A 25,626-nucleotide genomic window follows, 5' to 3' on the forward strand; every position below is an offset into this window, starting at 1 on the left:
CGGGTGTGCTGTCTAATCGCGCGTGCGACTGCGTTGGTTGTCCCACGAGGGAAAGAGGCAAAGTCATGGCTTGCTTTTTACTAGTTAGTGTTAACAACCGAACCGTTATACGATATTTACATATCTGTCATCAATGCACTCTAAACGTGGATTGCCCAACTCTTAATATATCTCACCCTCACATTCCCCTTCTTCTCTCACTAAAAAAGAGAAAAAAAAAATCCATTGACTTAGGATTTTCATAAACAACTATTTAAATCGCATTTTTTTCCAATTTTACAATCCAATATCCAGTCCGTACTCAATTCCTATATTCAAAATCATCCTAATTCAATTTGGAATTCAAATATTTTAATGTGATTTTCCAATCTGATACTCAAATCCATTGTATGAACCCGAAAAGCAAATCCAATATTCCTATTCCATGAACAAAGTTTTATTCCCAGACCAACATTGGAACGTTTTCTGTAATGGAATACTAAAATCAAACATTCATATAAAATGATCAAGTTTTTTTCATTCTCCTCATCTTTTTATGCCTGCCATTGCATGATTATGTATTTTGTCCATCCAAATTTCACAACTAATATTCTAATCCAACTCCATCTTTCAAATACATCCTCTAGCTTATAACCAAAAGTTGAGTCTAAGATAATATTAAATATTTGCAACCAAGCCAATTCCAATTTTCAAATCTAATAATCATGTTACCTAGCCCATTATCAAAAATCAAATGTTTCATTGAAAACCAATACCAGAAACAATCCAAGTTCAATATTTCAAATCAAAGTCCACATACAAATACGCAAATACATATTTACTAAGCAAATTAATCCAGCCTTTTATCAACATTCTGAAAATGTCAACTATTTCAGTTTCATGATCCTCCAGCTGTATTCCTTCTATTTTTTTTGTGCAAATATTTCCAGAATTGCAACCTAAAACCAATAGAATTCGATCCGGCAGTCCATATCCAATACAATTTGATGGCCTTCCAATGGGAAAATCAAAACGATATCGGTGGTTCGCCAAACGTACTATGCTCTTTAAGCTCAAGCCAATTAGTCCGGTACTCTCACACAACAGCTTCGAAATTCAAATTTGAATAGTTGTGTTCTGCTGATCCACATTAACGTTTGATGCGAAAAATCCCCTCTTTTACACAACCTTCACCATCAAAAGCTGAAACAATCCGATACTCTTCCAGAGCACCTTCGACAACACAAGCAGAAAACCGATGGGAAAACAAATAATTTATTCCGAAAAAAAATCATTTTTAGTCGAAATCGATAAGAACAACAAATCATTTAATCTGACACCTTCGATATTACAAGTGGAAACCGATGAGAAAACGAATCATTTGCTTCGGCGCTACTCCAGAATTCTTTCGACATCTTAACTCGTTTAAGTCAAACCAATGAGAAAACAAATAACTTTTTTTTTCGGCGTTTTTCCAAAGCGTCTGCGACGTCACAAGCCAAAACATTCAATCCATTCGACATCACATGTCGAAACCGATGAGAAAATAAATCATTTATGCTGGCGCTCTTCCAAAGCGCCTTAATTTTTTTTTAAGTAAAAACCGTTGAGAAGTCGAAACCGATGTGCAAATCATTTTATCCGACGCTCTTCCAAAGCGTAAGTCCAAACCGATGAGCAAATCATTCATTCCGACGCTTCCCACAGCGTCTTCGACATCACAAGTCGAATCCGATAGACAAATCATTCAATCCGACGCTTTTACAGAGCGTCTTCGACATGACAAGTCGAAACCGATGTGCAAATCATTCAATTCGACACTCTTCCAGAGCGACTTCGACATCACAAGTCGAAACCGATGTGCAAATCATTTAATTCGACGCTCTTCCAGAGCGTCTTCGACACTACAAGTCGAAACCGATGAGCAAATTTATCAATCCGACGCTCTTCCAGAGCGTCTTCGACATCACAAGCCGAAACCGATGTGCAAATCATTTAACCCGACGCTCTTCTAGAGCGTCTTCGACACTACAAGTCGAAACCGATGAGCAAATTTATCAATCCAACGCTCTTCCATAGCGTCTTCGACATCACAAGTCGAAACCGATGTGCAAATCATTCAATCCGACGCTCTTCCAGAGCGTCTTCGACATCACAAGTCGAAACCGATGTGCAAATCATTCAATCCGACGCTCTTCCAGAGCGTCTTCGACATCACAAGTCGAAACCGATGTGCAAATCATTTAATCCGACGCTCTTCCAGAGCGTCTTCGACACTACAAGTCGAAACCGATGAGCAAATTTAACAATCCGACGCGCTTCCAGAGCGTCTTCGACATTACAAGTCGAAACCGATGAAAAAATGTCCCAATCACGCCCACAGGATACTTACAAAATAATTATTTCCAACCAGGATAAACCTGGCAGGATCGCCAAATGTGCAGCCTAGTTCTGCCGAACGAGCTATCACGGGGTGTGCTGTCTAATCGCGCGTGCGACTGCGTTGGTTGTCCCACGAGGGAAAGAGGCAAAGTCATGGCTTGCTTTTTGCTAGTTAGTGTTGGCAACCGAACCGTTATACGATATTTACATATCTGTCATCAATGCACTCTAAACGTGCATTGCCCAACTCTTAATATATCTCATCCTCACAATCGACTTGGCGAAGTTATCATCCATAAGCAAGGATGAATTGGAAGACTTTTTGATTCCGAGCAGTGGAACCTCGACGACATTTTTCACGACTCGCCCGTTGGAGACAAGAAAAGTGAGGTTATAAACCATTATTATATAAAATGTACTTATCTGACCTTCTTTCAGGGTTTGCAGCTCATAGGATTCGAGGAGGTCATTGTCGATGAATCAACGTCCCTAACGTCAGTGATAGAAGAATCCGCCAGTCAGGAAAATCTCGAGGAAAATATCCAAGAGACATCATCTGACAATTTAGATTTCGTAGAGTCAGACGATTTTTATACCCCAGAACAAAGATTGGAGGTAAATACAGATTGTAATCTTGTGATTCGTCGACCACTAAGAGAAGTTCGGACTATTTCTGGGCCATCTACTTCTGCTGAAAAGCTATACGGTTGTCCACAACAGCTGGACACCAGTCGCGAACAAATCAACACCGAAGCACTAGGCTATCTCTCCGAAAGCAAATCATCATTTGTTTCACCATTGGAAGAAGCAAGTTGTACTACATCTACTCCGGCTCAAAAGCAGGTTTTCGATTCAAAACAATCAGGACAATTATTGCAGGAGGATCTAGCTGGGCAGTGTAAAACTCAAGTACTGCCGATCGATTATATATCAACCAATCAACGTTGTTCTTCATTTGTTAACCCCTGGAAGGGAGATTCAATTGCTCCTGGTTCATCCAGTCCAGCTCAAATAGGACAAATCGATCCGCGTCGACGGATTGTCTTCACACAAAAATTACCCATAGCCCACATCGGACTGTCAAAAGTAGCTTTGGCTGCTACCGGAGCAGTCATCCAAACAGCAAATCCACATTCTAATCCGCAACAGCTACGAAAACTGTTCAAGCAATCTGCTACAGATCAGAAAACAATTAAAGCAGAAGCACCTGTTTCCCTCGTACCCGATAGTCAAGGAGGATCATCAACCGCTGGCCCATTGAAAGGATCTTGTACTGCTGGTAAATTCACGCCGATTAAAAAACCCAGTAAGCAATCGTGCTTCCCAGCTGAATTACTGAAAGTCAAAAACAGTGCCGGTCCATCCGCTTCGTCTCAAAATGTACATTCCAGTGGTCTACAACTATCGAAGCGTATACTGAAGCATCCCGTTGTTGGCCAAAATATCAAAACATCACTTGGCACCCAATTAGTGGAGGGCCGATGTAATTCATCTTCGTCCGTTGAACTAACGAAAGCAGCTTGCACTACTACTAGACCATCCGTTCTGACCCAAAATCGGCAAAACAATAACCAACAATTGAAGGAGCCGTTGAAACAGCCCATTGACAATCCAAAAATCAAAAGGAAAGAATCACCCGCTATTCTCTCAGTTGATCAACATTGTTCGTTAGCCGCTGGACCATCGAAAGAAGTTTCAACTAATACTGAGGTATTCGCTTCGGCTCAACATCAATATTTTAGTCCACAACATTTGGAGGAACTGCTGAAACAAACAATTATTGGCCAGAATTTAATCAAGAGAGCATCTGTCGGACCCCTGTCGGCAGATAGCCAACGTGAATTGACGCAAATAATAATAGATCATCACTGCAATGCTGGAAAACGCGGTAGAGAGGAGTATTTAAGTGATTACGCCAAATCCATCGTTGCGCTATTCAAGCACGAAAAAATTGTAAGTAATAAATAAATACATTACCTAATTCATTTAACATATATAGAGATATTTTACAAGTAGAGTGACAGAAGACTTGCATGAAATAAATAAGGGTTGATACATACATGCCCTAATTTTATTAACTTTGATACTTGATACACATCTTAATTCAATCTACTTGTAGAATGTTATTATGTTATATGCCCGATTGGCGTATAGGTTTCCGTAATTCCGACTACAAGCTGCATAATTCAATGAATAGTATTTTGATGTCAAAGGTTATAGATCTTATTTGAAATCTATGGGAATAGAGATAAATATTTTATAAATATATTTATCATAATAAAACTCGTAGTGGCTTTAACTCTATCCGCCAGTCTATAATAAAACGAATAATTGTATCTATCTGTCATATCAAAACATTCGACAGAAATAAGCCATTTTATGAGACAGATTCGAACAGCTGATCGAAATTTTGAGTGGACGGCTCGGTCTTTGTTTTGGTAAATTTGCATGTAAACCATCATCATTTCGTCATCATCATCATCATTTCATTCCATTTTCGCAAATGTTCCTTGTAAAATGTAAATATTAGTATTTGGTCTCCTGTCATTTGAGCTTTCTATAAAATGGCTAATAGCCAAAGAATATTTTTTATCACTACACTCGTGAAACAAGTTTAATTCTCGCATATTTAATCCCCGTTAATATAAAAGTTTGTCTATTCCGCTTCATATTTGATTAATATTTGCCCTGTTTTGAATAACGTAAGTACAAAAATTACTGAAATTATCTCATAACATCATGTGGACTATTTTTCACTTTTCTAGTCAATACATTTGAAAGTGTTTCTTTAAAGGTTCGGTTGAGGAACGATGATTCGAGAGGAATCTTGGCAAGGCCACGAACATCGCGACGAAGTTTAGATGGACTTTAGCGTTGATTGCATGGTAAGCGCAAAAAAATGTTATTTCTAAAGGAAAAAAAACTTTGTTTGGATGCTTTTTCAGGATCACAGGAATTCAACATTTTTCTGCATGCGTCATATACTACTATGCCGGTGGTTATTTATGTCTGTCGTGGGCGTCGTGACTGAACGAATGCGCCACTACCACAATGTCCATGTTTTTGGTATAGACAGTAAAACCCCTGAAAAGGAAGTCAGAAGAAAAAGGTAAATATTTGTCACCGAAATTAAACGCCCCAAGACTAATTTTTATTTTTATGATTATTGCAGCATGAAAGAGGAATTGTTGCAGGAACTCACTGCAACTGTAATCATAAATCATCAATCTATCTCGAATCTATCTGTATAGTGTTATGTTCCTGAGAGCCAGTTTTGTTCGTGAGGGCCAATTATACTCTTGATGGCGCCTATAATCCAGTTGAGCCTGTACTGACGTTAGACTCATCCGTAATCCGAAAGGAAAAACAGCCAGGTGAAGAAGCTATACTGCCGTTATACGCATAACTGTCCCATGTATATAGGGAATCTCAGCAAACATGGGACAAGTATGCGTATAACCGCAGTATAGGAAGTCATATAAGGCTCATATGCAGGTTTTATTTTTTTTTTCGTTGTCAAAAGTGTGTTTAAATAAAAAAATATTACTACTTTAATATCATAATGAGAGCACAGTTTTGAATAAGTTGTAAGTCCAAGAAAAATACTGTTACCTGCCTTATTTGAGATAGCAAGGAATGATGTTGAGCAAAAGATTTTTAATTGAACTTTCAAACTTACTCAAAGTGCGTGCTTGATCTGGTTTGATTTACAGGAAGAGTCGAATAATATCAACAATAACATTATTCCAAAAAAAAAGACAATCAATTTTTCACATCAATGGTATTTCTTTACAGTTCAAGTTTATTATAAAAAGATATACTTAATTTTAGGGTAGTGATCCACTTTTGTATTGACATACCATAACTTTTATTCGGAACATGAAAACTCTACAAAAAAGACCGAAGGTTTTTTCTCAACTTATCCAATGTTTTTGCTTTTGTCGTACACTGCCGTTATACGCATAAATGTCCCATGTACATATGAATTCAAATATGACGGAAGTACACTAAGTTACGTAAAGGTTATGTGCACTCAAAAAACGAATATTTGGTATGATGTCTGAGGACCACCGATCGACTCAGCTCGAAGATCTAAGATGATATCTATATATTTATGTATCTAAATCTTGTAGACACACTTTTTGCAACTTGGCGCAACAATTTGCAATCGACAATTGGGCCCTATTGTTCGCTATTGAAAATTGACCTAATCGGACATCGAATTTATTTATAAGGAATTATAGACAAATCATTATTTTCTCCCAAGGATCAAAATATTTTTTTTCAGAAACAGCAGAAATGCATATAAATGAAGCAAACAAATAAATAGAAAAAAATAGGATTCACCTAAAGCTCCTCCGACCTTTCTTATAGAACTTTATGAAACATTTGATCATAGACCAATATTTTGGTCGAAGATTTGATTAGGCACGACAGAGGGTGGGTGGCTTAATCTGTTTTTTATAATTCGATCAATTATATGTTTTGTATGTGGGTTTATACTTGGTTTATACAGTATACTACAAGGATCAATTATCAAAGGTAGTATCACCATTGACGAATACATAGACGGAGGGGTGGCCATTTTTCCGGGCACCACTATATACCCCTGGGGAGTGACGGATTACAATTATTACAATCACTCGACCATTGAGAAGCCCCTCAATTCGAACCACGTCAGTTTGACAACAGTTGTCATTTTCATTTTGTTTATGTTTTTGTTATGTTTTTCTGTTTTTCCTCGCGTGCCGCACATCAACAACTTTTTCGGTTGTTCTTTTTATTTATTTAAACGAGGTCGTCTACAGCGGATAAAGAATGGAAGTGACTTATCCTCGTCCGGTCAGCAGTACGGGTCCGACTTGGACACGCTAGACGTAACGAACATGTACCCGCAAAACTTATTGACGATTCCGGCGCACCATCATTTTGAAAGGCAAATTTCCGAACCGACCATTCCAACATCGCCGGCCGTATCGTCTCCACCGGAAGCGCGATCAGCACCCGCGGATCGTTCACACGGCGAACATCATCTCACCGTATCTCAGCAGCCATATCTTGCAAGAACATGTGAAACAACACTCCCACCCATTGTTGCCAAGGCGTTTCAGGCTATTTCGTCATACCCACCACACAAAGCTCAACTCCGTTGACCCTGGTCACCAGTAGTAGTGGGTCCACCCACTATCTAACGCCGTCCTCCTCTCTGAAAACCGATTCGGACGATGAACCGTCGACACCCGTACCCCCAATTCCACAAATCCGACAAATCCACCTGAAAACCGATCGCACATCGAGTCCAACAGTTGTTCTCGTTTCCGATATGGAATCGCTCCAACAGCAGCACCAGCACCATTTATCGGGAAGTGCGGTTGCCAGTACAAGCACCTATCACAACGATCACCACGACCAGCACCACCAGCTCTACCGCCGCAGCGCTACTTGCCGACCTGAGTTCATCAACGCCGAGTTCAATTCGCATAAAGGCGACGAATTGTCGCAGTCTGCTTCATCTCCTTTGGTAAGTGTTAACATTTCCTGAATCAAAATTTATCTTTGTTTTGTACTTAAATGCCAGTATTTACAGTGAATTGATCCACATTGATCTATCTTCTCATACAGATGAGCAGCCGATCGAAGGAAATACACGGCCTGGACAGCCAACGGTCTAGCCACTGTCCGGTGGTACGGGAGGGTCCCGCGCTGGGTTGCAATTTCTGCTGGAACACAAGGAGGATACTGCGACGGAAAACCAAGTACCACTGTCCCGAGTGCCATACGAACTTGTGCATTGCGCCTTGCTTCCAGGAGTATCACGAACGACAATCGGCGGAGAACCCTGCCCCCACCAGCAACGACAGCGGAAGCGCCTGTGTGTATGGTGTAGGTGGATTGTACGTAAAAGTGGATCTCCGATTTGTTGAGCACCTTTACTTTTGCGGAATTGTGTCATTCTCTTTGTTGTTTTTGATGGGTAAGAATAGAACACACATTCAGACTATTGCTATATATATAGGAAGAAACATTTTTTGTAACGCTGCCTCCGGCTTGGATCGCTCCCCCGATCACGCTGTTGATTTTCATAAGTTTTACCTTATATGAGACACTATGAATTCATTTCATTTTGATTTCATAAGGTACCTATAGAAACCATCAGACTGCCTTATGAAATTCATAACTATTGCTTATGTAAAATAATCATAAGGCATTGTTATGAATCGACCTTGTTCATTCGAACGTTCATTCTGACAAAAATTACTCGCGCCGCCATTATCTTTTTACAAACTGTTTGCCCAGTGCGTGTTTACAACCTACTGTAATAATTTCGATTCTAATCTAATTTAATTTCGTTCCAGGCCTAATTCAATCAAGCGCACAACATGAAAAAAACGAATCTACAGTAAAAGCCAAAAGCACCGTTATACGTCATGAACCCGGATACCTGCATTGCGGTGGATTCAGCTTTTGCGCCCTCTAAAAGTGTCCCGTAAAGAAAACTAATACGGCCTCCACTGTGCTAAGTTTGTCCACAAGAACAGACAGAACTTGTCGTTCTCGAAAACGGACGTTAAAATCATCTAATGGAAAAATCACGACGAAAACTCCGGTACGCAAAATCTCCGATTGTTAAGGTGAGACCGTTATTTGTAATCATTTAATTATATATTCAATACCCTCATGGGGGTGACAATGGGTCTGGGGGTGAGAATGGGTCATCGCTCTTACCGACAGCCTGGAGGTCGGATAACAAAATCGTTCAAAAAGGTCTCTTATATTTTAGTTTTCTCTCCCACAGATATATTCAATCTGTTCTACAAGCATTCTTAGTAGTTGAAACAGTTACCCATTCTTACCCCCATTTGACCCATTGTCACCCCTAACGACGGTACATAAGATTTTAAAACACTTTTATGTATAATAACCTCATGATCAAAAAGTGCAAACTCGAGTCAATTAGTCCGGTTTTTTTAATCGAATGGGTCTGAAGAAATCAGGTTCTTTTGGAATCTAATAAGCATAGATAACACAGAATATTAGAAAAAAAGGCAGGGTCACCGTCTTCGACCAGAGGTCGCACAGACTGAACACTTAACAGCTAGCATTAGACAACGGGCAGGACATTCACACAACACCCAGTGGACCAGTGGAGAACTTTTCGCTTTACGAAAAGTTTTCTCCTTAATGGGGCGGGAATCGAACCCACACTCCACAGCACATGCGTCTAGACGATTGACGTCGCTAACCGCATGGCCACGAAGCCCACATTAGATGGGTCAAACCTGGTCAAACGTTATGTAGATAGATATTGTCATGCCTCGTTTGTAAGAAGTGATATCATATGATAAAGAGTAACTTGATGCCAATACGTATACATATACATAATAATATAATAAATAATAATATTCATAAACTTCGAGTTTGCATTTTTAAACATAAAACATAGGACATAGGACTATTGTGCATAGAAGGGCAGTTATGGCATATAAGCTATGACGAGCTATGACCTACTATAAGGGATGTTCTTTATGGTTCGTTTGCTTCTAATGTTAAGAAACTATAGCTTTGTTATCAGTATGTTTATAACTAAAACCGTAGTGTTCAGTATGTTGATTAGGTACTAAAATGTTTTTTCTTATCTATTGCAGTCGAATTACTTGGGAGAATCCGAAACAACTGATAGTGGAGCTTAATGCGGAATTGAGAACGCTCCTGTTGCACTCCCCTGGATATCAGCATCTCCGCCGTTTGTATTTGTACTACAAACTGCTCCTACGAGAGTGAATAACATTCATCATACAGCATCATACATAGGAAGAGCAGCATCATACATGGGGGGGCCTCTGGGGGGCCTCTGTTAATACGGAATCGTTCCTGCCTGGCCATCTCAACTGGCATGCAACGACAGAACTGAAGAACATTGTACGCCACAAGTGCATATAATACTGAACAATCTGGAGTTTTCAGAAAGCCAAACTGACCCATCACATAAGCACAGTAAAATCAGTCAAATCGACTAGACTGACTGGGCCTGTCCTGCTAAACTGTGATTTGTGTGACTTAATAGATGCCATGTTTAACTAGGTCCACAAACTGCTGGGTTTTGCTCTCCGTTCCGGTGAGATGTGTGCGGTAACCGCTTCTTAAAGGAATAATTGTTGAAGGCTTCAACTCGAAACAGCACATATAATGTAAACCAGCGCTGAAGGAGGAGACGTACGCCTGCAAGGAATGCGATCGTTCGTAAGTATGTTAGAAACGTACACGGAAGAAATAAACTACCCAATAGTGAGTTTAATTCACCCAACCTCGAACATCCGTACGGGAAGCCAAAATTGAGTAAGTAGGGTCGAAGTAGTTTGCCTTTACTCCCATGTTAAAAAAGAACCCAACGGAAAATTTATTGACCCAAATTTAAGTTTAATTCACTCAATTTCGACCTCAGGTAATAAAACTCAAAATTGGCTTCCCGTATTGAACTGGTGTCGTTGGATTGTTTGGCTCTTTTGTTTTTGACAACAAAAGAAAGAGTGGATGAAAGCGAAGAGAAAAAATAACTCAAAAGTAAGTTTAAAAGTACTCAATTTTGGGTACTTTTTTTCTTCCGTGTAGAAAGGAATAATGTAGGGTAAAGAAGCATTTTTGTAGTACCTCCTATTCCCGTCCCAAACGTTTTATACTCGGCCGAGTTTCAACTAAATTGTTTGATTTTTGATACATCACCGAGCAGTAAACGTTGGGGACAATAAAGAGGGTATTGTCAAATAGCCCGACCATTTGTAACAGACAACTATTTGCTGTCTCTTACGATCAAAAGTTTTCAATGTAAATCAATATTTATTTGTTCAAATTTAATTCAAGTTCTTTTGACGTGTTTCAGCTTCGGTACGTGCCATTACTAAAATGTTCGAGAAACCCATACACGGTCTAAGTGCCAGCTGGATTTGCGACATCTCCGCCAAAGTATTCACACTGGAGATCCACTGATACCAGTACATCCAGGAGGGGATGGCGGCGCTGAATTGCCAGTGTAAGTCCTGGTGGATAAAGAACGCAGTCATTCGAAGCGGTGCAGATCCAAGCCGTTTACGTGAGAAATTTGCGACATCATCACAAAACGACTACTCCGATCCCGATGTGCACAGACGAGCGCACACAATGTAGTTGACATCACTAAACTTACGTAATTCACAAAGGTACTATCAGCAATCGTATATTGAAATGCGTAAGGCAAAAGTTAACTTGTTTTACTTATATATTGCAGTCAAGTTACTTCCGGAACTACTGTAGACCATAGTGTCCAAGACAGCTCTTGTGAACGACAGCGAGAATTCAAAGACAGCATCGAGCTGTAAGCAATTATTCAATACGACAGCTCGTCACAGTTGCTTTCGATGTCAAGGGAATCGGGCAATGAATTTGTTCTAGATTACCACGAAGTCACTCTTGCCAACATCAGTTTGGAATATTTATTGGTGACTGGATGTCATTTTATATGTTACACGAGCGACCGTAACGAAGTATGACGATTTACCTAATAACCGTAACGACGGTACCTGATTTCATGTTCGTGTGCGGGTGTTCACATTCCCGCGCGTAGGGTTACATGATTATTAGCCCACGACGCCATTATAGTTAACTGTAGGACAGGAGAAAGGAAAGAGAAAGCTTTTTAGATCCCTGATAAGAAATTATGTGGTCCGAATAAAGACTTAAATAATTACAAAATGTTTCCATAATTTTTCCATTTCTTAGTTCAAATTTTAATTTTGATTTGAATAGAACAAAACTATTTACATACCTTTTTAACAAGTATTTCATAAAGCAGGCTTCTGAAATTTCATAAGGTAAATCAATGGAAATTTTAAAGCAACCCGAAGACAAACATATGTTTAAGGTTCCCCCAAACACACGCGACGCGACAGTCGCGACGCGATTCTATCGCTTGGCGACCGCGATTCTGTCGCCATTGGTATGGAAGCGTAGATAGAAAATTGCCTGCAGCGATCCAACGATAGAATCGCGGCGACTAGTTGTCGCCGTCGCGGCGATGAAATCGCTTAGGTCTGGGAGAGCCTTTACATTATGGGCATAATTCATTCAGGTTCATCCAGTTGCATACCTTATGATTTTCAATCAATATTATTTTGGCCAAATTTCATAAGGCAAGTTAATGAACTTCTTAAGGTTTTTTCGTGCAGTGATACTCAGATATATGTACCTGAACCGTTTTACTGTATTCGGATTTTCTTTGAAATAATCAACCAAGAGGCGGAAAAAGTATTCAATTATTAACGAAGATGTTTTACAAATCAAATTCGGTAGAAAAACACACAAATCTGATAGAAGGCGACGATGATCGTAATCCCTTTTGTCGGCGGAGTGACCGGTTGGAGGTTCAGGTCATATTTTGCAAGTTTTCCCGTACAATATAAAATATTTAGACGAGAATTGCTTCCGAACCCAGCCACCCTCAGCATGGTCTTGCTTTGTAGCCGCGAGTCTTACCGCACGGCTAAGGAGGGCCCTTAATTATTACGAATACATATCTTAGGATCACTTAAAAACGAATTTACAAAATAAAAACGAAAGTTACAATTAATAGGATATCCGGAAATCCACATAATACATCAATCGACTCAGCTCGATAAATTAATTGATTGGTTTGTTGCCTAATTGATTGCTATATTAGTTGGTTGGTTGCTTGATTGATTGTAGCTTGCTTGAATGGTACAATGGTGAGTTCCTTGATTGGTTCCTTGATTTGTTAGTTGGTTAATTGGTTGGCTGCTTGATTAATTGGTTGCTTAATTGGTGGGTTATTTGGTTGGTCGGCTAGTTAGTTGATTAGTTGTTTTGTTGGTTGCTTGAATGGGTGATTGGTTAGTTGGTTGGTTGATTGATTGATTTGTTAGTTGGTGAAATGATTATTTGCTTGATAAGTTAGTTGGTTGATTGATAGCTTGTTTGATTCGTTAGTTGCTTGATTGGTTAATGGTTGCTTGATTGATTGGAAGTGGTCTTGAATGATTGTTTGCTTGATTGGTTAGTTGTTTGATTGGTTGGTTGCCTAATTGGTTGGTTAGTTGCTTGATAGGTTAATTGGTTGCTTGATTTATTTTTTAATTGATTGGTAGCTTGCTTGAATGGTTGAATGATTGGTTGCTTGGTTGATTGGTAAGATGCTTGATAGGATGGTTGCCTAATTTAGTTTATTGATAGCTTGCTTGAATGGTTGATTGATTGTTTTGTTGTTTGCTTGAATGGTTTTCATGTTAGTTGCTTGAAAAGTTGATTGGCTTACTTGATTGATTAGTAGGTTGTTTGATTAGTTTGTTGTTTCATTGTTTGGTTGACAGGCTGGTGGATTGGTAGGTTGTTTAAATGGTTAATCAAGCAACCAATAAATCAACCATTTAAGCAAGCTACCAATTAACTAACCAACCAATAAAACAATTAGGCATTCAAGCAAGCTACCAACCAACCATTCAACCAACTAACAAATCAACCAACCAACCACCCAATTATTCAACCATTCAAGCAAGCTACCAATCAACCAACCAACCATTCAACTTCTTATTAGCATTACATCCCCGCACACTGGGGCAGAGATGCCTCGCAGCTTAGTGTTCATTAAGCACATCCACAGTTATTAACTGTGAGGTTTCTAAGCCAGGTTACCATTTTACATTCTTATATAAGGATGCTAAGATGATAATACTTTTTTGCCCAGGGAAGTCGATACAATTCCCAATCCGAAAATTGCCTAGACTGGCACCGGGAATTGAACCCAGCCACCCTCAGCATGGTCTTGCTTTGTAGCCGCGCCTCCTACCGCACGGCTAAGGATGGCCCCTGCTTGATTTGTTAGTTGACTGAATAGTTGGTTGCTTGATTGGTAGTTGCTTGGTAGGTTGGTTGTCTAATTGGTTTATTGTTTGGTTAGTTCTTTGGTAGCTTGCCTAAATGATTGATTGCTTGATTAGTTGGTTTATTGGTTTATTGCTTGATTGATTGGATGGTTGCTTAATTGATGGGTTGGTTGATTGATTAGTTGCTTGATTGGTTAATTGGTTGCTTGAGTGATTGGAAGTGGGCTTGGTTGCTCGATTAGTTAGTTGCTTATTTGGTTGCTTGTTTAGTTGATTAGCAGTTCTATTGATTGCTTGAATGGTGAATTGATTGGTTGATTAGTTGGTTGGTTCATTGATTGCTTGGTTGATTGGTAGCTAGCTCACTAATAACTGTGGAAGTGCTTAATGAACACTAAGCTGCGAGGCGGCTCTGTCCTAGTGTGGGGTGTAGTTTCATGGTTTGCTAAGAACGGAATTTCAGTTCAATGTCTAGAAGCAGTTACGGTTTTACCTAGTCATTCGATAATAAATAGAAACCGGAAGCAGCTGTTGATCGTCGCAAACCTAAAAATATGGTGGCATACTCCGATGGCCTTGTGTTGGAACCAATAAAGGGGTTCAGGAATACAATATTTGCTTTACTACGACTACCGATGCAGAAGATTATGAGAACGCCGGCGCTCAGATCCTCCAAAGAAGCAAAATGGGAATATTGTCTCCAGTGTTGTGCTTAATCATTATCAGACGATCATGATTGCAATTTTCATGTGAAAACTTCTCACGTGAAAACAGTAGGCGAAGTTGTCACCGGCGACAACTTCTCAAATGTTGTACTCAAACGATAATAAACACAAAATTTTCATTTAATCATTAATCTTCACCAATAATAGCTAATTGTTAACAGTCCCGTTATATCTTCTATTTGGCGTTACAGCTTCATGCTAGTGAGGAAAAAGAGTTCAAAATGTAACAGTAAATGCTTTCAAATCAAGATACGATTTTCAAACGATTCTTAATCGCTGGCGAGTTTTAATCACTTGATAATTTAAAAGTAAAATCGCGGGTGAGTTTGATCATTCTCGATTTTTCGAAAATTTGATTTTCCCAACCCTGATTGTCTCGCCAAATTCGGAAACTCGTCGAGAGCAGAAAATTAATGAAACAGCTAATGAAAACAAATATTCGCCAGATACGCTCAATTTTTCATTTTTCATTGATTATATTTACGGAGATTCATTTGCATGACTTGGTGACTCGCATTGCTGCCTGCTTGAGGGGTTGACTGTTTGGTTCACTGGTTAATTGATTGGTTGTGGTTATTTAGTTGATTGGTTGATTAGTTGGTCGGCTGGTAAGTTGATAAGTTGTTTTGATGATTGCTTGGTTAATTAGTTGTTTGGTTGCTTGATTGGTTGATTAGTTGGTTGGTTGCTTGATTGCTTGGTAGATTGATAGCTTGTTTGACTGGTTGGTTACTTGATTGGTTGGTTGATTATTTGGTTGGCTGCTGCTTGATTTGTTAGTTGATAGTATGGTATGGTTGATTGGTTGCTTGGTTGATTAGTGAACAAGTTGATTGGTACCTTGCTTGAATGGTTGGTTACTTGATTTGTTGGTTATTTGGTTGCAGCTTGATTTGTTAGTTGGAAGAATGGTTGCTTGATTGTTGGTTGGTTGCCAATCCAACCAACCAATCAGGTTATTTGATTGATTGGTTGCATGACTGGCTTGACTGGTTGATTGAATGGTTGGTCGGCTGGTTAGTTCAGTTTTGTTGGTTGCTTGGTTGATGATTAGTTGGTTGGTTGCTTGATTGCTTGGTTGATTGGTAGCTTGCCTGAATGGCTGATTGCTGGATTAGTTGGTTGGTTGCTTAATTGGTTGATTGTTTGCTTTACTGGTTGATTGAATAGTTGGACGACTGGTTAGTTGATTAGTTGTTTTGTTGGTTGCTTGAATAGTTGATTGGTTGGTTGCTTATTTGGTTGATTAGCTTGTTGGTTGCTTGATTTGTTAGTTGATTGATTGGTTGGTTATTTGGTTTCTTGATTGATTGACTGGTTGGTTGGTTGCTTGCTTGATTTGTTAGTTGGTTGAATGGTTATTTGCTTAATTGGTTGATTAGTGGCTTAATTGATTGATTGGTTGGTTATTTGGTTGTTTGGTTGCTTGACTGATTGATTGATTGGTTGGTCGGCTTGTTAGTTGATTAATTGTTTTGTTGGTTGCTTATTTGATTGATTAGCTTGTTGGTTGATTGGTTGATTGGTTAGTTGGTTGATTGGTTGCTTTACTAGATTGATTGGTTGTGGTTATTTAGTTGATTGGTTGCTTCATTGGTTGGTCGTCTCGTTAATTGATAAGTTGTTTAGTTGATTGGTTAATTAGTTGCTTAGTTGCTTGATTGGTTGATTGCTTGCTTGATTGATTGGTTGGTTGCTTGATTGCTTGGTTGATTGCTGCTTGATTTGTTATTTGGTAGTATGGTTGATTGGTTGGTTGCTTGACATGTTGATTGATTGGTTAGTAGGCTGGTTAGTTGATTAGTTGTTTTGTTGGCTGCTTGGTTGATTGGTTAATAAGTTGATTGCTGGATTGGTTGGTTAGTTGATTGGTTGGTTATTTAGTTGATTGGTTGTTTGATTGGTTATTGGTTGGTTGCTTGATTGTTGGTTGGTTGCTTGATTGGTTGAATGGCTGATTGCTGGATTAGTTGGTTGGTAGCTTAATTGGTTGGTTATTTGGTTGATGGGTTGCTTTACCGGTTGGTTGAATGGTTGGTCGGCTGATTGGCTGATTAGTTGTTTTTTTGGTTTCTTGATTGGTTGATTGGTTGGTTGTTGCTTGATTTGTTAGTTGGTAGAACTGTTGATTAGTTGGTTCCTTGATAGTTGGCTGGTTGCCTAATTGGTTGCTTCATTGTTTGCTGGTTGCTTGATTGCCTAATCTAGCAATCAGCCATTTAAGCAAGCTAACAATCAATCAAGCAACGAATCAACTAATCAACCAACCAAGCAACCATTGAAGCAACGAACAAAACAACATATCAATAACCAGCCGACCAGCCAATCAAGCAACCAAACAATCAACCAGTCCAGCAACCAATCAACCAAATTACCAACCAATCAATCAATCAACCAACAATGAAGCAACCAACCATTAACCAATCAACCATTCTACCAACTAACAAATCAAGCAGCAACCAACCAACCCATCAACCAAATAACTAACCAATCAAGCAACCTAGCAATCAACTTATTAACCAATCAACCAAGCAATCAACAAAACAACTAATCAACTAACCAGCCTACTAACCAACAAGCAACCAATCAATCAACCAGTCAACCAACCAACCAACAATGAAGTAACCAACCAACAATCAAGCAACCAATCAATCAACCATACTTCCAACTGACAAATCAAGCAGCAACCAACCAATCAAGTAAGCTACCAATCAACCAACCAATCAAGCAACCAACCAACTAATTAACCAATTAACTAAACAACTTACCAATTAACGGAACGACCAACCAATCAAGCAACCAATCAACTAAATAACCACAATCAATCAATCAAGTAAAGCAACCAATCAACCAAATAAGTAACCAACCACCAATCAATCAACTAATCCAGCAACCAACCAATTAACCAATCAACCAACTAACTAATTAACCAATCAACCAACAAGCTAATCAACCAACAATTCAAGCAACCAACAAATCAACTAATAAACTAACCAGCCGACCAACCATTCAATCAACCAGTAAAGCAAACATTCAACCAAAAAACCAACCAATTAAGCAACTAATTAATCAACCAATCAAGCAACCAAATAACCTGATTAGTTGGTAAGATTGAGAACCAATCAACAATCAAGCAACCAACCAACCAATCAACCATTCTACCAACTAACAAATCAAGCAGCAACCAATCAACCGATCAACCAAATAACCAACCAATCAATCAACCAACCAATCAAGCAATCTACCAATCAACCAATCAATTATCCAACCTACGAACTAATCAAGCAAGCAACAAAACAGTCGAGTCAAGTACGAGACACTGAATACGACCACACAGTTGTGGTCGAAATACGTATCTGCAAAGATGTCAAAATAATTGGTGGAATGGAGAGTCCTAAACTCGTCTTGAACGGTTGAACAAAACAGTATCAGCTAACCAGCCGACCAACCAATCAATCAACCAGGCAAGCAACCAATCAATCAAATAACCTGATTGGTTGGTTGGATTGGCAATCAACCAACAATCAATTGGTTGATTAGTTGTTTTTTTTGGTTTCTTGATTGGTTGATTAGTTGATTGATTGATTGATTGATTGGTTGGATATGCTTGATTAGTTAGTTGGTAGAACTGTTGATTAGTTGGTTCCTTGATAGTTATCTGGTTGCTCAATTGGTTGGTTGATTGCTTCACTGTTTGTTGGTTGCTTGGTTGTTTATTTAGTTGATTGGTTGCTTGATTGTCTAATGCAGCAATCAGCCATTCAAGCAAGCTACCAATCAATCAAGCAACGAATCAACTACTCAACCAACCAAGCAACCATTGAAGCAACGAACAAAACCACATATCAATAATCAGCCGACCAGCCAATCAAGAAACCAAACAATCAACCAGTCAAGCAACCAATCAACCAAATTACCAACCAATCAATCAATCCACCAACAATGAAGCAACCATCCAATCAACCATTCTACCAACTAACAAATCAAGCAGCAACCAACCAACCCATCAACCAAATAACTAACCAATCAAGCAACCTAACAATCAACTTATTAACCAATCAACCAAGAAACCAACAAAACAACTAATCAACTAACCAGCCGACCAACAATCAATCAACCAGTCAAGCAACCAACCAACAATGAAGCAACCAAACAACTATAAACCATTCAACAGTTCTACCAACTAACAAATCAAGCAGCAAGCAACCAATTAATCATTCTACCAACCAACAAATCAGGTAACCATTCAACTAAATAACCAATCAATCAACCAACAAACAATGAAGCAACCAAACAATCAACTATCAAGGAACTAACTAATCAACAATTCTACCTACTAACAAATCAAGCAGCATTCAACCAATCAACTAATCAATCAATCAATCAACTAATCAACCAATCAAGAAACCAACAAAACAACCAACCAGCCGACCAACCATTCAATCAAACGGTAAAGCAACCCATCAACCAAATAACCAACCAACTAATCCAGCAATCAGCCATTCAAGTAAGCTACCAACCAAGCAAGCAACGAATCAACTAATCAAGACTTTCCGTCTAACAAGCTCCAGACTTTTCTGAGACTACAACATACTTGTCAAGGCGTTGCATGTTTTCGTACGAGTAGTCTTCTATGGTAAAGATATGTGATGGCTGCTCACCAATTTTGAACTAGATGAGTAGAATTTGATAGAAATTATTCCCTGGATCTATCTTTATCAGAATGAATCTGGAATGAGTCTGCAAAAGTTGTTGGAAAAATGGTATCATTTCAGTTGCTATTTATACTAATGCTATGCTTTATGGATTTACATTTAGTGGTTGTATCGGATGAGCAAGTTGTGCACAATTGTGATCTAGCTATCATGTTCTCTAAACTCAGCATGGACGGGGTATGCTTTCATACGCCACTCGAATGAAAGCCACATCGCATTTCCATTGTTATCTCGGACCCGAATACGGTGGCCTATATGATCCGACCCCGATAGTCGCATCAAATTCACGTTCAGTAACGGTTTCGATCCATATGTAGTTAGAGTGGGGCGCAGTTGTATGGAAAAACGCAAACTTCGTCCGATCAAGTGAGATCAAGGTTTTTCTGAATCGATTTGGGACCCCAATCAACTGTGCAAAATATGGGCTCGATTGGTTGCAACCTCGCATGCCGCATCGCGTTTTAAATTTACATGGAAATTAGTATGGGAAAACGTACTTTTTTACATTTTTGCTCTTAGCGGCTTCAATTTATCATCAATTACGTGACTCAATACGTTAGCATATAGTCTGGAAGATGCCGAAAGACTTTGCCGAAGAAGGTACGTAGCTGTAAGGCCTACAAAAAATGTTATTACGTTTCGAAAATTGATTGTTTAAACCATATGCAAGAAATCAATGTTTCTGCCAGCACTACCGGACAACATGTGGTTATCGAAGGGCAAAACCCATCTTCCTTCTTGTCGGATTTTTTTCTTTGTGAAATGATTCCGGATAGCTCCCATTAGCTCTAAAGCCCTATAAGATTAATTATTTTGAAATAGCACTCAGTTATATTGTTGGTCTACGTAGTACGGCAGTGCTGGCAGAATAAATGATTTTTTGCATATGATTTGAACACTCAATGTTCGAAGCGTTATAACTTTTTCGTGAACGTTCCAGAAACGTGCCTTCTTCAGCAAAGTTTTTCAGCATCCTTTGGGTTATACTTTAACGCAATGTGCCACTTGGTTTACGATGAACTGAAACCTCTAGTAGTAGAAATGCAAAAATATGCGTTTTCCCATACTAATTTCCGTACAAACTTCAAACGCGATGCGGAAAGCGAGGAAGCAACCAATCGGTCCCAAATTCTGCACAGTTGTTCAGGACCCAGAATGGCTTCAAAAAACCATTGATTTGAAAAAATGACCATGACGTCCCACTCTAATATGTAGTCACCCTAAAAAAGGAGTGGAAGAAAAACAATATACTTGAACGTAAAACCACATATTATTACAATTACTTTGCTATCACTTTGCTCGTGGCTAGTGCAGATGTTTTTCGGCTTGCAGTGGGCGAGTTATTGTAGCATCATTTCCTCCCATCTCCTTTTCATTGAATACCATTATTACGTGGTTATAATGTCGTATCAAAACTGACTTCTGATACGTATCAATAATGATATATCACATTTGCATGTTTGCATTAACGTTCAGGGCACTTCGCTCATATGTCTATAGTTTTATTAATCTGACCAGGTTGACACCATGGTCACTTACCATAATCTATAGACATGATGACCCTTTTTCTCTGGAAATTTCATGGCAATCGGACATAAAATGAGTCCAAATGAGTTATTTCAATTTTTATTTATAGGTCAGACCGAAACGAGTTCAAGAAATTCTTCAAAATAGATGTTTAACATTTAATTAACGCCAGTTGTATTGTAGTACCAGCTACATTTTTATTTGTAATTTTTCTTTTGCTAGTTTACTGTAAACCATGATATTATGAATCAAACTGTTCAATTCCTGGATTTCAAAACAAACTTATTGAATAATTAATTGGAACAAATTGGCCACCATTAACAATAACAATACTTACCCCTAATCTGACATGAGTTGGAAATACTCTCGACCTCCCTTGGGCATGAATTATCATCGTGTTAGTCTCATGATATATGAATGCAAAAATGGTAACATGACTTAGAAACCTCGCAGTTAATAACTGTGGAAGTGCTGAATGAACACTAAGCTGCGAGGCGACAATGTCCAGTGGGGCATGTAATGCCAATAAGAAGATGCATCAGACATGGATTTATACAAATCCTTACCTTTTTTAAGCAGGAATCTTGGAATGTTCACGACGCTTTTAGCAGTCGATTGAAATCCGTTCCAATACCAACCATCTGTTCCAGCTCAGCCAGTGAGAAAATAGTCTAGTTCTCTGCATTGCCACTTTACACTGGAGCAGGCGCAAGAAACGCTTTACCAAACTGGTCTGGCTGATTTCAGGATGGCGATAACGTCTTGAGCTGGAGAGTTGCTTTTGGATCGAGATCAATCCTGGCCCTAGCTTGTGTGAGGCGTATCAAAACCTTAAGCTGACGGGTCGTTACCGGAACAGAATCCATTTCCTGCTGGTTTCGACGTAAAAATGTCTAATTTCTAATGCCGCATATTCCGTTAACTTGGGATAGACCACAAAGATGGACGTTCTTACGTGCATGCGGTATGTATGTTTGAATAATTTCCACCGGCAGAAACTTTTTTTTTTCATTGGCTCTGATTTTTAATTGTTCGTGAAGAGGTGCTCCTTGTTGTGATCCATGAATAGTTGTGGAGCCTGAAACCCTGCACTCTGTGGTTGCTTCTCATGGCATATAGTCGTTAAACGTGAGCTGCTAGCAAGTTGTCCAGATGGGCACTCGGACGATCAAGATGAATGAAAACCAACCAAGAAGATTGGCTAAGATACAAGTACCTGTGGGCTGCCTGTGGGTAGTGAACAAATAACTTCTTCTTTAGCCACGCTTGAAACTTGCTACTCCATGGCTCCCAACAATACCTGATGGTTTTCGGACAATTTGTCAAATTCATCGATACAAGATCAGGGTGCTGATCTGTCAGTACTAATGCGCCCGCTTTCAAGTATTCTCCTGAGCCTTTTTCTGTTCTGAGTATTGATTTACCTGAAAAATTAAATCACGTTTTAGCAACATTTATTTTGATGTATTCTATTACATTGAATTCCATAAATATATGTTATTTGCCTATAGACTAATACTATGTTCGCACTAGGGCTTTGTAACATGTTATTCGGCTGTCTTGATCAGCTTTCTTTTGTCGATAATTTGAATAACATGTTATTCAAATTATCGACAAAGAAAGCTTATGAAGATAGCCGAATAACATGTTACAAGGCCCTAGTGCAAACATAGTATAAAATAACGTTCTTACCAGCGAATTTCCGACTCGAATAAAAAATTTCTCGTACGGCAAACAACTTTACGAAGCTATTGATTTTCATAGCATTGAGCATAGATGCCTCCGTGACAAAAGTTCATGACATGGGAATTGGCGACAATTTGATGCATTGCTAGTTCTGGGTTCTGGGTTAGCCCATCCATGGCCAACGTTTGCTCTGGCTTGTCCATTAAATTCTGGCAATATGCTTTGCACTCTTGCAATGTGCAATTTGATTCATCCACAGCAATGTCTATCTCAAACCAAAGCTCGATCTGATTCCACCAGATTATACTGCTCCGGAACCGTAGAATAATGCCGTTCGGCTACTCGATTTTTCTGCCATGTAGACGATCCTTCAAAATGTGCTGAAATTAGAAATTAGAAGAAATTAGCCTTTGGCTCTTTAAAATTGAGGAAACAGAACTACTTACCATCTTGGGGTAGATAAACCAATTTTCCATCCTGGATACTTGCACCGCCAACTATAGGTTCTTGTTTTAGCATAGGACATAACCGATAGTAGCCGCTTAGATTGCAAAACACTTGGCGACTGTGCGGACGTCTTTCCGTGAACCGTGGTCGCCCGGCCAGAATCCATAACAGTGATCGTACTGTTATTTATTTACTATACTGATGGATTTTTGCTATTTATTAGGGCATCTTCACCACCACTATGAAAAGAAAAAATGTTGCAATTTTATTGTTACAAAGAAAGTTGCAATTTTTTTTGATATTTAGTTTGTATATAGAAATTAGAGCAAGACACCCAGAAATCACGAACAGTTGAAATTCTAATTTTTCCATACAATTAATAAACTTGATAAGGCTTAATAAATAAGGCTTGAACTTTAACTGTTTCCAACAACTATTTTTCGTAAAAAGAAGATTTTTTTTCATTTGCTTAGCCAATAACACGCAAATAGATCCACTAGATCCTAGTTTTTTCAGCATTCGATATTATGCACTTTATAGTGATCTCAGGGATGGCTTGGCTTGTGGATAATTTCCAGTAGATTTTTTTTTCATTTGGCGCAATATCCGCTAAAGTTAGAGGTACTTTTCCGGTGATTTAGGATTTTCTTAACGGGAGTAGATGTTAACGCCGGCCGCTTCTTTCTGCTTCAGGTAGGACACGAGATTACGCAGTGGACGCGTCATCAGGCTGTCCACTATTTCGTTGTCTCCGTCCGTTAGGTGCAACTTGGCGGGGAATAGTGAACTCTTCAAAATCAGCGCCCCTTGCCAGACTGTGGTAGATTTCCGTGCCACTTCTGGTAACGTTCTTGCATTCAATAACATGCCATTCCTACAAGAAGACGAATCAGAATCAGCCGGACTGCGTCGCCTCGGTGAACGGGAACGAGATCTATCGATTCCTGGTTCACGTGATCCAGAACGACGGCGTGAATCATATTCACCATCGGCTCCTGATCGACGCCATTCATCATTGTCCCCGTGGTGCGGTGGGCCATCACGATGAAAACCGCCACGGAAACCACCACGTCCGCGGAACGGTCTTCCACCATAGCCGTACGATGAATTTTCCTCGTATGATGCACCGCCTTCCGGATATTCGTAGTCGGGGCCGCGACGATACTCATTGCCTTCCTCAAAACCTCCACTGCTCTTCGAGAACGATGGTGTTGTTCCGTTATCAGCAATTCGATACGAATACGACGATCCGGTGCCCCTAACAGGAATCCACGCATTTCCTTCACAGCAGCCGTAGCAGCATCAATAGAATCGTACAGAATGTAGGCCTGGGTGTCCCCTTTGTAATATTCGAACTTTATGATGGCAGCAAAACGGTCGAACTCACGCTCATGTCATGATTTCGATACGGATTCAAGACAAAATTTTCAAAACGACTTATCTGCTTTTGTAAACAAAGATTCAAACGACGATTTGAAGAATCGGATAGCTCTCCCACGCAAGCCAACACCATCAACAGGTAGCGGAAACCTTCATCTACCTATTGATGGTGCTGGTTTGCGTGGGAGAGCAAACAGATTCGTCAAATCGTCGTTTGAATCTTTGTTTACAAGCAGATAAGTCGTTTTGAAAATGTTGTCTTGGATTAATATTTACGCACGATGCAAAACAGAAACGACGTCGCAAGGTGAGGGAGAAAAACAAACAGACAAACTGTCAAAACGTCAAGAGGGGTAAGTCAGCGCTCGTAAAATATTTATAATGTAATTCGTCACCCACGAGGGGTATTTTCTTCAAAATGAAGAAGAAGACATGGTGCCCGATTTTTTGATGGCTTTGTACCGGACATTTAGGTCTATGTATTCGTCAATGGTATCACGATGGATTATTTAGTACATAACAATAAAAACTGTGATACGAATAGTCATTTTGTCTTTTTTTCAACATGTTTATTAATTAAAAAATGCTAACTCGTTATTCACATTCATTCTGCAGAATAAAATATTGACACGCCATAAATCTTTGCAGCAGACTTATTTCATACCTCGTGCAGGTGGAAGAAGAAATCCAGGAGGAAAATTGTTTAACAAACTCGTCAACATCAGGCAAAAGATCGCCAAAAGAAAACTGCGGGAAGAAGCTCATTTATGCAGCAAAAAAATTAACCTAGATCCGGAAGCTACTGACGAGTCCTTGTTCAACGATATTGAGTGGCTGGAGCATAACAAATTGCCATGGACTACTGCGTTGGATAAATGGAACATTCATTCCCTTTAAGGACAAGGCAACTGAAAA

The 25,626-nt window shown here is 39.3% G+C and overlaps 2 protein-coding genes, 1 long non-coding RNA gene and 1 pseudogene across 5 annotated transcripts; 3 read left to right on the forward strand and 1 right to left on the reverse strand.

The window, feature by feature from the left end:
* The first annotated feature begins 65 nt into the window (after positions 1-65).
* LOC134207329 (uncharacterized) lies at positions 66-25,556 on the forward strand. The gene is made up of 3 exons (XM_062683048.1): positions 66-83; positions 2,800-4,314; positions 25,385-25,556. Exons 1-3 carry the CDS (start codon positions 66-68, stop codon positions 25,499-25,501), a joined length of 1,650 nt encoding a protein of 549 aa, XP_062539032.1. The 3' UTR covers positions 25,502-25,556.
* On the forward strand, positions 4,908-6,055 carry LOC134214033 (uncharacterized). Of its 3 annotated transcripts, none has more exons than XR_009979620.1 (4): positions 4,908-5,063; positions 5,143-5,246; positions 5,307-5,470; positions 5,534-6,055. It is a non-coding gene; the product is annotated as an uncharacterized LOC134214033 (long non-coding RNA). The 3 variants fall into 3 exon arrangements; XR_009979618.1 differs by having other exon boundaries at positions 4,909-5,063; positions 5,156-5,246; XR_009979617.1 differs by having other exon boundaries at positions 4,911-5,063; positions 5,127-5,246.
* Positions 7,187-11,866, forward strand: LOC134214043 (uncharacterized). The gene is made up of 6 exons (XM_062693491.1): positions 7,187-7,882; positions 7,984-8,335; positions 8,718-8,993; positions 10,008-10,602; positions 11,240-11,555; positions 11,624-11,866. Exons 1-3 carry the CDS (start codon positions 7,685-7,687, stop codon positions 8,837-8,839), a joined length of 672 nt encoding a protein of 223 aa, XP_062549475.1. The 5' UTR covers positions 7,187-7,684; the 3' UTR covers positions 8,840-8,993; positions 10,008-10,602; positions 11,240-11,555; positions 11,624-11,866.
* On the reverse strand, positions 21,433-23,403 carry LOC134219046 (DNA helicase MCM8-like; annotated as a pseudogene).
* Positions 25,557-25,626: the final 70 nt, after the last annotated feature.

The sequence above is a fragment of the Armigeres subalbatus genome, chromosome 1 (genome assembly GCF_024139115.2).
Source record: "Armigeres subalbatus isolate Guangzhou_Male chromosome 1, GZ_Asu_2, whole genome shotgun sequence".
NCBI classification, from domain to species: Eukaryota; Metazoa; Arthropoda; class Insecta; order Diptera; family Culicidae; genus Armigeres; species Armigeres subalbatus.